This window comes from Branchiostoma floridae, chromosome 12 (genome assembly GCF_000003815.2).
Source record: "Branchiostoma floridae strain S238N-H82 chromosome 12, Bfl_VNyyK, whole genome shotgun sequence".
Classification (NCBI taxonomy): domain Eukaryota; kingdom Metazoa; phylum Chordata; class Leptocardii; order Amphioxiformes; family Branchiostomatidae; genus Branchiostoma; species Branchiostoma floridae.
The window spans coordinates 18,361,056-18,374,168 of record NC_049990.1 but is presented as its reverse complement, the minus strand read 5'-3'; the positions used below and the strand labels follow the sequence as shown (position 1 = coordinate 18,374,168).

The 13,113-nt window shown below is 41.1% G+C and overlaps 1 protein-coding gene across 23 annotated transcripts in view; it reads right to left on the bottom strand.

Moving 5' to 3' along the window:
- Window positions 1-13,113, bottom strand: part of LOC118428320 (muscleblind-like protein 3) — a 201,224-nt gene that overhangs the window by 46,253 nt on the left and 141,858 nt on the right. For 19 of the 23 annotated variants that reach the window (XR_004832637.1, XR_004832638.1, XR_004832640.1 and 16 more), the window contains exon 3: window positions 2,560-2,730. Coding sequence is in view for 19 of the 23 variants with exons in the window: in XM_035838351.1 (XP_035694244.1) it covers window positions 2,560-2,730 (171 nt within the window). In the remaining 4 variants the exon portion in view is untranslated. The other 4 variants (XM_035838368.1, XM_035838364.1, XM_035838369.1 and 1 more) reach the window with 4 other exon arrangements.

Sequence of the window (13,113 nt, the reverse complement as noted above, 5' to 3'; positions counted from 1 at the left end):
GCACCAGGAGGCCAGCGCCAAAATGTCAACAGCTTCTACAAAAGGTTTACCAAATCCATCAGAGTTAGGCCCGGTGATGCCGCTTCATAGGGGAAGCAGCAAGGTCTCTGTTGTACTTCCCTCTTTATTACAAAAGCTGTAAAAGTTCTGCCGCAGTGTTAGGATGTTAGATCACTTCTGGCTACTTAGAATTCAAGGCCAAACTGCAGATCCAATAGCCTGTTCTACATTAAAGCTACAAAGTGAGCTCTTCACTGATTGCTCTTGAAACTTTGGCACAGATTTTAGAAAGTTGTGGTAAAAACGTTTTCCCCATGAGCCTCTTACAGTACAAATGTGTAATACAATGATTTTAATTTCCAAGGATTGCAGGAATCTTTTTAATCATAATTTAGAAGTAAAACCTAGTTTACTTTTAGCACAGACGCTGATAAGACATAATAGATTTAGACTGCCGTGCAGTTGCGAGAAATTAGCCCCGATATTCTACCCGTGAGATTCTAGCCCTTATAATTCTACCGGTGCTCCCACAACGTCCCGCAACATCCAACCCTTTTACTGTCTTGGTTAAAAATTTATTTGACCTAATTCGTAACAAAAGTATTTAGTAAAGCAGTGTGTGTAAGATTTTTGGAACATACAATGTACGTAGATTGGAATTACCTTCACCCTGCATGGAACTCTGCATACAATATTAGTTTTGCCTGGAGGGCAGGGCTGAGAATAACGATCGAAAAGGTCAGCTTCAATAAAAACTGTTTATGACAGCCTAGACGTACCTGATGCCCCACCCATATGTCTATTACACCTGCCATCTCGTCCTTTATCTTGATTTTTGTGCTACAGCCCTGATTGAGACGTCTAAGCATAGAAACCTGATGACATCTGCTTGACATCTGTTTGCATGGTTGCAGGGCATAAGTATTACATGGTTCATACCAGCTTTGTGTACTAATAACAGTGATGATTAGTTTGACATCCTAATAATGACATGTTTTCTTTCTCATGGGCCAATTTTAGCTATCTACTTCAGATATCAGCAATATTCAGAGAATCGTACAACAAAGACTGTTAAAAACTTGACAATTCCCCATCTACAAACAGGGTTGATTAAACCTAACGGACACACCTGGTTGGTCTATTTTCTGGCCTTGACATGGAATGTACTGTCTGACATGTGTCTCTAGAAAGATTTAATTACCCGACAGTGTCTTAGCAGTAATGCAATTTTCCCAATTTCTCAACAGGAGTCGTGCCCTCTTTTAACAAGACTTCCGTCACCTCTGATAGGTTCAGCTGACGTTGCATTGAGTGGCCAAGTGTGGGAAAATCGGCCCCCGTTTATACGACCCCGGGCACATTTCTTTCCATAGTTGAACCTTACGCGATGAAACAAAATAGCAAGGGTTCGGGTTCGCCGGGTCTGTTGTGAAATGCCATGGGCTGCGGAGACACACATGGACTCTGTTGTGGAATTCTTGACACAGAAAACAGCCTGGGTCTAGATCCCCAGAAGGCAGGATATATCAGACACAACACAAGCACGGTCCATTTACACTTCCCTCACAGACTTTCCCTCAGAAATATGTCCACATTGGCCACATTCCACAACACAGCACTCCATCTTCACTATTGCATCATGTATGTAAGGGCTACTTTAAATTGCTACAGCCTAGCTGCAACGAAGAGTTATTATTAAAAAGGAGATACTGGAAAGGAAATCCTTATAATTATTCTTCTGTTATGATATTCAAAACTAAGAGGCTTGTCTTGCTTTGTTCTACGATCGAAGCACAGAAGTTGAACCTAAAATCCCAAACCATAATGTTTTTGCTTACTCTGTCCCGTTTTCTGGGCTGTGTTTACTTTCTGTAGCACTGATGAAAACTAGAGGGTGTGGACAGGAAATACGATCAACTGTGCTTTTCCATTCTACTCTACTTTCGGCATTTCTGTCTGGCAGACAGCAAAACAGACTGACTTTGTTCTTATGAAGGGAAAGTTGTTCTCTTCCCAAAGACTTAAACAATTCATCGATTGATTTAGAGACAGAGTTTTCTTTTGTGTTTGGTCTGAAAGGAGAGAGGAGGAAGTGGGTCCTGCCCACTGTGACCTTTTGTGCCTACCTTGCATATGACATTGTTCCGTCAAGCCTACGTTTTGCTTTCACAACACAAAAGAGGAAGACAGAATGAAGCTAAGGTGATTTACTTACCTGTTGTAGAAATCTGCTCGTAAACATACTTTTCAAACCGTTTAACGAGCGTGTAAATTTACCGTGTCACCAAGACTAGTGATTTCTCATCTTTGCATTTAGTGTGTGATGCAACTTCACAGCAAAATTGAAGGAATTTTAAAAAGTGAAACTATTTTCAATAGTTATAAGTCAAGCAAGATATCAGTAATGTTAACAAAATCCGTGAAAGAGAAGCAAAGATATTGTTATTGCCACTGTCAACATTGTCTTGTTATCCGTCCATTCAAAAACAACCAAAACGTGTTCCGTGCAAGAATTAAAATGTCAGTTACTTTTAGTAAAGAAAAGAAGAGAAGACTCACCATTGGTTGTAGTTGAGACCCCGGCAGAATAGGTTGAAATGGCACTTGCTGTAGGATCTGGTTCTTTGCGTTTGCTTGGGCTATTAGGTTGTTGCGTCCGTTGATTTCTAGCTGGGATTTCAAGTGGGGTGGCGGGTGCAAGTACTTGCAGTTTTCTCTGGTGCAACGTCCCTGCGGGGCGAGAGACACGAATATTGATGAGTCATCATAACGTCAATAACAAAGAGGAATAAAACGTCTAGTCCACGTAATCCTTCTACCAGGGCCTACCATTTAGTCCTGATTTAATACTATTTAAGAGCGGGCTCTGTGCACGCAAGTGTGGGGCCTTTGCCTGAAATCCATTAGGCTAAAAGCACAGCAGCCAACCTGGTCGAGTGCCACGTAGGGGTGGTAAGCCAAGTACGGGTGCTTTTTCATTCTAGAACTCTGTATGCATGTCCCAGCCCACCCGCTCCGGAGATGGGAGAGTGTCCGCCAATCTGGGCTAAGGGCAGGGATCGCTCCCTTCAAAGCTGGTTAGATCTTCCGAACAATTGAGGAACACCAATTTGGGTGAAGATCTCTAACACCAAAAATCACGGCCGGCTCACAGATAATTGTGGGCCGGGGTTATAGGGGTGGAATAATGTGACTGGCTGCCTACCGCTGCAGAATTAGCAATGTGGGCTGACAAACAATGACGAGGGGAGGGTTGGCTTTGAGAGGGGGAAGGAAGTGTCAATCATGTCATCAGAGGGGCAGCACCAGTGACTTCCCCAGGCCAGCTGGCAGTGCCCTTACCACGTAAACATCCCCTCTTCGTGCAAGAAACGCCCTGAGCCCAAATAAGGACTGAAATGAGTCACCACAACGCACAAGTTACCAGCGGTTAAGCTGCCTTCTAACCTTCCCCACCCTTGCCTACAGTTAGAACCGCCCTAAACTATCAGGAGCCGCTGGGCTGAATATCACTGTCAGTTGGAGGGACAATGGTTTATATCAACTAATGGCATCATTCCAACAGCAAATGATCTGAGAGGCAGGAACAAAAGGGGTTGGTCAGTAGTAGGGAGTTACTCATACCCTTTTGGCTGCAAACAAAATAGTGGGTTGGGCTATCATCTCTGCCCTTGGGGCAGCTCTGGGCTGCAGGCAACATGGGAACAAATTGTCTATTGATCCAAGTTTACCCAGGTGTATTTTTCAGCACAGGTAGACACCTGACGTCGTAACTCATAGTGCTTAATCTAGACAGATATCGTAAAGGTTTCTTGATAACCTTTACCGTACGTGTCATCTAGTCATCAAGGTCAATCAGCTCGGAGGGATTATCAACCTCTACTAGCCGCAGGCAGTATACCGACGACGATGTCATTTGTCGAATTGTACGCACAACAGCACTCAAAAGCTACACTTGAGACAAATGTCTCCAGTTAAAACAATCTCTACAACAACTCCACTTAAGAAGTGAGAGAAGTTGTAAACAGCGGCGGCGGCGGCAGGGGTGAAGTTTCACGGCATGAGGCACTTACTCAGATATTCCGCAGGAAAGGTTAACTGTCAGTGCCATTCCTTTCCACTCCAAGTGCGCCACGGTTTAATAACGTGCTGCCGATTGTCAGACACTCCTGCTGGCGACAGAAACGTACTCTCAAGACAACGTCGTCTCCTGGAGGATGAATCTTTTATATTTGTCCTTGACTTTGTACTACACTTGCATTCATAAGTGCTAAGAGGATTACATTTGATAGAAGGCAATAATAGGAGAGGGTTGCCCAAACTGCAAAATGACTTGTTGACTGGATATTGGGTAGCTTCCTATTCAACTTTCGTGTCTTATTAATATAAAAGGTACTGAGGAATTAAAAGAGTTTCCTTTCAAATTTGAGAGTTTATTTTCTAAAAGAAATTAGATAGTTGCTATGAAAAAACAAGCTTCATTTAGTAATTTAGAACAACAAGTTTAAGTCCAAGTTGTACCTTTCTGGCGAGACTCAATCAATGCAAATAACTAACGAATCAGTAACGATTGATATAATTACCAGGTTCTATCACCTAAAAGCAGGATTTAAAGTTTCCTAATCACATTATGACAACAACATTTGAGGATGAGATCATTAATACCCATAAGCTGTATACATAAGCTGAGTTGATGACATTCTAGATATGACAACGACATGGCGTCTGTACAAAAAGATTCCACTTTATCTTAACTTTCAGATAATAAGAATTGATTTTAGAATAATGATAGTTCTATTCAGAAAAAGGATCTTGTATGCCTGGGACAACCCAACTTACATCATCCTATTTACAACACGTTTACGTACGTCACATGAAACAATACGCTATACACTGTCTGTACATAAGCATTGAAAGCTGCAATGCATCGTTAATATCTACATCCATAAGAGCGGCAATTTTGACAGGGATAAATGCAAACACCAGTCTGCCCTATTCCGTAACCACCACACCACCACTGTCAACATTCATGATGTATCACCTGATTACAAAAACCTCCTTTTTGTACAAAATGGAAGGCTGGGAAACTGGTTGCATCTATACACTATACAGACCACCTACCATGGACCAAATAATTATATACACAGGCATAAACAACCCACAGAACTCACACCTACCTGGTCTATCTCCTGATACTGATAGTACATACTGATGTGTGATTTTCACCGCTGGCTGGAATTGACCAAACTTTACCACATCTAATCCGTACTGTAAGCTAGCGAGCGAGCCAGAGCGAATGCCCGGTGGTAGCGCACAATAGTAGGTGTTGTGCTAAGGACCTCACACCGCCCGACTGAACAGGAGCGGGGACGGGCAGGACTAAATGACCCCAGGCTGATCCGCTGGTGGAGAGGCAGGGACATCAACCAGACAAAAGGATCAAAGACCCAGCATATATTTGCATGTATTACAGCTGGCTGAAGTCTGGGGTTTGTTCAGGTCGGACAATAACAAATGTTGGGAGTGAGTCACAAACAATTTATGGCCACAACCACTCCACTACAGTCAATGAACAGATCATTAACTGTATGAGCTGGCGGTTCTATTTGTTATCCAATGTTCCTCATTTCAGTTTTCTTTCTCGTTCCTCTACCTGTTCGTTAATGATAGCACAATGTGTTATGATAGATATGTCTTCTCCAACACTATCACATGCAGTTTTATCTTTCATATCTTTTGTTTCCTGGTATGGAGTCTCATTCCTTAAAATTGGTTCCCATGACAAATTTACACCTTAGATCCTATCTCTTTAATTGCGTGTGCTGGTTATTTGGAGTAAGGTTTACTCTGTTTTTCACTGAAGACAATTTTCAGGAGGCTTTCATGTGTCTTAGAGGGATTATGTCCAGTTAGTACACCAGAGGACTTTCTCTTCCCAATTATCTGCCTCAGTACCTGAACAAAAAACACATCAGCATCACAATAGGCAGTTAAATTTGAAATCCTGCCAAAGTCTGAAATCATCCCTCTTACCAGGGAGGTTCTATCAAGATACATACAGATAAATCATAGTATTACGCAATTGTACAGGTATGTGAATGATGGTACTAGCATACAATTTTACTCACTCGAAGCTCTACTAGAGCGCAGTTCTTTATAGCAAAAATTCATCAACCTAACAAAACTAACACGTTATGCTGATGCCTCTAACACATGTGCAGGAATGTTTGTTGAAGTATTATTTATGCAATGTCCTTGTAGGGTACCATCGTCCACACTACTGGACATGGTATCTCTATAAACCCCATTTAGACCCTCGCCCTGCATGGGAGTGAGTCAGGTCAGCTACAGAAATGATTTAGATAAAGGTTTGTCCCATTTAGAATGGACCTGGATTCATCCCATAGCCTGGAAACTATCACTCTGACCCCTTAACCAGTTTCTGTAAATAACTATAAGTAGGATGTGTCCAATCTGTCAGAAATGTAACATAATTCACGATATTCCAGTTATATGTCATGTACTATCTGAGATGTTTCACGACCTCATTTGTAGGTCATGAAACATCTCACGGAATATTTCTTGCCCAGTTGGTATGTCTACCGCTATATGCAAATCACATACAAAGAGATACCTCCATGAAGGTATATAATCCATAACAATAACATTAAATTAGCCTATGCGAAATCATAATTTACTGATTGTCTTGACGAAAAATATCTGACATCACACAGATGTTGGTGAGACAACATAATTTCATGTTTTTCAGACAAAAATGTCAACATGTCAAATACCTGAAAAATCACACAGCCCAAATGAAAATTCATTTGTCAGGGCATGCGGCTTCTGACCCCTTCATAATTGGACAGCAGCAATATATTAGGACTACAATAATCAATCAAAGAACCAGTTTTGGCCACTGTAACCTAGTAACCTAGTTAGATCAGCAATGTCTGTCTAGACAAATGTTGGGGAAAATATCTAAAAAGGGATTCCCTTTAGGCAATATGCTACATGTATGTTGTCAAATATAATGATAATTGAAGGCTACAACCTTTATATACATAACCTTACTACAGAAGTAGTAATTGTTTCCTACCAAGAACTAGCTGTCATGGAATATGAAGCAAAGTGGTTTACCAGAAATTTTGATTGAAAAGACCGCTTTTGTTCAGCTCTTGTATAGACAGATGGTTTCGGATTTCCTGTCATACCAGTATATACAAAGAAGAGAAGTAAGCTATTTGTCCAAAGTAATAAACGTTTACAGACATGCATTGAAACAATAAAACTACATGTAGATATAAGACATCGTCAGTGTCATAAAGCTTTGTATTGTCTTTTCAATTTCACTACTAATTTTCTACTTCAGTTCTTGTCATAAACATAGTCTGAACATTGGAGGGTCAGAAAAGTTACAAAACAAGGCTTTTAACAGCTGGTGCAATGGTTACATGTACGTTGTCTGGCCTTTTTTTGTTGAAACAGTGAATGGACCAAAGAAAGGGTGTTTAGTCTATCAATAGAATGATATTGGCATGTCCGTTAAACAGTCAAATTGTGTATGTAACAAGCTGTTGCCAAAAGAGAAACCAACAAAGGCAGCCTGCAAGTACAATTGATTGTTGTATACTTTGATGTGCACTTTTGACACTACATCTCAGTTACACAAGACATGCTTACAAATATAACATTACATGACATTGTACGCCTCTCACTTTTTAAAATTCTGGTGTCTCGCCTGTAAGTTTGTTGTCCACTTCCATTTTGTATTTGGTACAAGAAAAGGACATACACACAGCTTTAATAACTCTACGATAAATTCTGACAGGTCACTTCAATGGAGATGAGAGACAAGTCAAAACAACCTGCACAAATGTTTGCATAACTGTCAATCTCCTCAGAGAAAATATCTGCTGGCACAAGCCAGTACCAGAAATAGCTCATGATGGCTGCCCATTAGAGCCCTCTGTTATTGCCTGCAGTGGTGGCCATACCAGCATGTGTGAAATTAGGAAATGCAGGCATGGATAAGTGGGCTAGCTGCTGTCTCAGTCATGGTAATGAATGATTAGAATTGTTTTCCGGCGCTCCCTGTAGATAGTACCAGAGACATGTTGGATGGACACAGGTCACTAAGCTTGTTAGAGACTTGGATACATTGTAAAGATCTGCCTTATTGACAAATCAAAAACAAATATAGAAGCAAATTTGTACACCGAGATTGATGCAGCCATGAAAAGTTCGAAAATCAAACTTGACTACCCGGGATCAGAAAGTTAGGGAATTTGGTCAAGGGCCAGGATGTAATGATGCATAAAAGTGAAGAACAGGATACACAATTACCACGTAATCAAGGCATGTGGCACAAATTTTACCTGGAATTGCATTACGAAAATTATCCCAAAAATGTAAAACAAAATATAGACTCAACACTAATATTAGTCCAAGTTTTAATACATATCGGTGCCACAAGGCAGTATGATTATTTCATCATCCAATATCGGAAAGACCTTACAATATTTATTTGTATTTTCCTGTGGGCAGGAATAATAAAGATCACACATGGGTAACTGGGCAGATGACAAGCTGCAGAAAATGAAATATCATGAATTATTCCACCGAGGATATCAGGAGCAACTGTTGTCTGTGCAGACCCAGTGAGTGTGAAATTGGAGGGAGCCCATCCCTGTCCATCCCATGCTGCCACTCCCCTGATAAATCAACAAATGAATGGCTCAAAATCTGATCCTCTAAAAAAATATCACTTATTATTCTACCAACCATCCCTTTGATAGCTAACAAAAGAAACGTTGTTACAACAAACTTTTCAAAAATTGAAGTTTCACCAATTTCCCTATAGACTGGACAGGTGACCTAGATTTGAGCCCAGTCAGACATGTTGTCATGCCTGACCCAGATGTGCCACATGTGAGTGACTGATTAACAGACAAAAAACTTGGACTCATTTCTCCCTCCCTTTTGTTCTACCTCACTGGGAAATGAACAAGCTCACTGACAGAGAGACAGCATAGAGCCTCCGGCTATCAGATAGGCTGGAGATTTGGCTGGACAAAAGCTGTGATCCCAGTCCTTACCTCCAGACAAACGCAAACAACTAAACAACACACCAACCTTTCAAGAACAATGATGAGCGGCAGAGCGTGGTGGCTAGATCTGATTGACAGAGAGCCGGCGAGGTGCTAGCGTGAAGCGAACGCCAAACAGGATGCAGGACACGTTGTGGCGGTTTAACACTGGCTCAGTGTGCGCGGCATGGCGGTGTGCTGCTATCCCTCTGACTGCCCCATACTGGCCCCTAACAGTTGGCTGTGAGTCTGGAGCAAGAGGCCTGCCAATGACGGGACTGACCTTTGGGCCAGCCAGGGGTCACGTGGGGTCACACCGACCTAGTTTGTCCCAAGGCCAGGATTCGGTTACAGGCTGGAAATGGGGTTAAGTCACCTGGTGAAGTGGTTTTATCTTTTTCTTATTCCTCAGTTCCTATTCAATTATGCATTTTGATGATAATCTCTGTCACAGGGAAGGGAAGGTCCCCAAAAAATAGTGTTGTTGTTACTGATCTGGTATAACCTGTGGTTAATGGTGCATTTTGTAGCTCCTGAATGGGGCTTTAACCAGTAGCAGGTGCAGGGGGGCCAATGGAGCCAACGACCTCTAACTCTGGCCTTCATCCCTCAAGGTCAAGAGTCTTAAATATCATTTCAAGCAACCAAAAAGTGAAAGTTCTGGAGACTTAAGAATGACTTATGGAAAAGAGAGATTTCTTTTTCTAAAAGTGTTGAAACATTTAAACTATTAATGTCTGTTTATATGCCAATTGGGATATCATGTGCTCGGACCATCTGCTGCTAAATGTACAGTTCAACTGTCTTAAAAGCATTCGTAGACAGAAAACAGATGCTATCATATTGGTTGACAAGTCTTATAGTCCTATCTACAAATGTCAAAGATGTGTGTCAATAACAGAGAAAAAACTGACTACTGAAAAAGTTGCCGATATCAAGTCTATGTTTTTGAGTATTGAGTTGAAAACTGAAAGATGATAGCTGAGACAGGATACAATGGCTGGCTGATTGCGCTACTGTCTGTCTGTGAGACAAAACCATAAATAAATTATGCAAAATTATGGCCATAAAGACTGCGATGATAGCCACACTGATAGTAATATGCATTTTAGCAGGGATAGCTGCATAATTCATTGAGAAAGAGTGATAAAACCTGCATTAAGAATTCATAAGCTACAGGAAATTTGTTGCCAAATGATGTTGCCATGTCATTAGCGATGGTATCTGTTGCAGAGACAAGCTTGTTTTGGTCTGCTAGAAGCACTTTCTCTTATTAGATTCCGTGATAAATAAAAGTTTGAACATTTTTCTCCTGCAGTTGACATGTGCCTGCTAGACATAACATGCGGGGTAGAGGTGATAGAGCAAGGACTTTTCAGTTGTTACGAAAAGAAAATGTAAATTGCAAGAAACTTATCTGTATCAGCCTGGATATAGGCTGATATAGATCCAGGCCTATAATCTGGATCATAGGCCAGTTGTTATCAGGGTCTATCTCAGGGGGGCCTTTTTGCAGAATTTCGATAGGGGTATTTTTGTCCTAGGCTAGAGTCAAGGAGTTGGCCTGTGTAGGCCCTTTAAACAGTCTGGAATCCAGGCTACATTTATATGGGAGTGGAAGAGTTTGCATCACTACCTATTGTTCCCAGACATCTACCATCCTACTTGCATTGCCTGGAAGCCAGCCTATACCCAGTATACAGGCCAGTTTTTTCCTCTCCAAGGCCAATAGGCTCCCAAAGGAAACTTTCCCTGGTTACATGTGGACTCCCAGGCAACCATTCTAGTTATGGTTGTCATTGTTCTAGGTAAGGGACTTCTTCAGAATTCCTCTAGGGGCTCATGCACACTTGCAGGGGTCTGTTTCAGATTAGGGTTGTCTCAAGAGGGTTAAAGATAGAAGGGGTGGAGTCAGTCATACCAGACTGGTCTCTACAGAAGCTGGGGGGAGGGGCACAATTTGTTTACTCAACAACAACTATGTGAAAGGAAGGGCAGATTGAATTTCTTCTGTCATGTAAAAATGAAAGTCCAAATCTCAAAAGGAAAGACCAAATCTCAGTGTGAAAACATTCATGAATTGCCAAAACTACTGCTGCCTTTTAAGTTACATTATAGTTACTTTGTTTCCTTTGCATTTGCAAATAACTAATTATCCCAATTCCCATGTTAATGAATTGCCAAAATCACAGTTGCCTTTTTAGCTACATTTGTACCTAATTTCAGTTCCCTTTGTACTTTCCAAGAATGAATTTATCTATCGAATGTAGAAGCCATATTTCCAAGAATTCATTTCCTTCTGTTCCTTCAATCAAGCACAGCATGCATAAGGCCTCCAATTGCACCAATCAGTTTAGTCAATAAAGTGATTGACAGGGGGGTGTCAAACAAAACAAGTTGTTAACTAGGTGTAAAGATAAGCTCATTAGAAGCCAGTGTCCAACTCATAAACTCATCAGCCACCAATTGAAAAGACATTAACACCTAGTTGTTAGTGACAGATAGCAGGTTGGTGTGTAAAACTGTAAACAGTATGGGGATAAATGCCTACAATACAGTATTGGAAATCTGTAAGTACCCAATATAAACAGACTATCAGAGTCCAAGCATGAATAAAGTATGTTAATCCAACTTTGCCTTTTTGTACACATCAACAGCAGAAGAATTTTGCACATTGTTACATTTTCCATCTATTTCTTTGAAAAACAAGCTACATGTATTGTGTCTCATGTTGTGAACTTCTGTGCAGATCACTGAACAAAAAAATGCTGTCAAAAATTACAAATATTACATTGCCTATAAAAACAGTTGTTATAGCAAAATGCAATGTTTTTAACATATTGTATTTTGAAATATACCCCATTGAAAAAAACGGATATAAGTTACCCTACGGATTAAGGTGAACTAGTGTTACCTGTATACTGGGCGACTGAAAAAGACTACAGGAGTTGACTTGATGAAACCCTACGATTCCTTAAGATTAAACAGCCTATGACCTTGATATGTCCTACAGGTGCGCTACCTGACCCTCGCTGCTCCTTTTTAATCATCACCCTTCTCCTGTCTTACTCTGTAATCTCCTCCACATAATACCTCCTCTCTGTGACTCCTCTTTCTGACCAAACCTGCAGTTTGCCACACCAAATTTCCTTCTAATTGTCTGAGAAATCAATTTCCTTTGATGGCGTGACCTACATAACACTGATCATATAGGGCAATGCCTTCTTGTCTCAGGGGAGACCTGGATACAGACTGGAACACAGAATCAGAGCATGGACAAGTCAGCAGGACTCAAGTCACAAAAATCCACTCAACAATTCAGAGCTGTCTTTGAATTCTTTTCTGTTCCAAATGTTGTTAAATATATACTTGTTAAAATCTGTCAGCGCACAAATTTAAAAGTACATTTTCATTAATTTCATGTCAACTGAAGTTCAGATTTCTTTGATGGATAGGGTGTATAGTTTATGTAGAATGTACGTGCTCTGTATTGTTATACTTTGAAAAAAAAGGTTATTGTGTGCAGAATAAAGGAACCAATTGCATCATCCTGAACAGAGGACGTGTCCATCAAAATTTAATGGTTCCTTTACAGATTTGTTCTTTTGGGTGTGGGTTCGAGGTGTGTCTGTGTTTGCATATGGGACAACCGCTCCCATTCATGTGTGTACAATATAACACATTCAATCTGCACGTCCCCGCAACAGGCTGGTACGGCACCACAGTGTGCACTGGGTCTGACACAACCATTAATCATCATAGTACCGAGATCATAAGGATCAAACACAACATGTCTCTCCCGAAATTTGTTCCCGTGCTGGGAGAGCAATTCACTCCTTTGTTACGCCTCCCTCTCGGAAACGCACTGTCGTCGTTCCGCCCTCTCGACTAATTGCGACTCAAATCAAGGCTAGGCCAAGGCTTCCTGCGCTATAGTTGGAAAAACACTCTCTTTTATCACCGCGCATAGATCCAGGAAATATGTCATCGCCGCCCGGCGTTCCCTGCCATGTTCGCTCTTCAA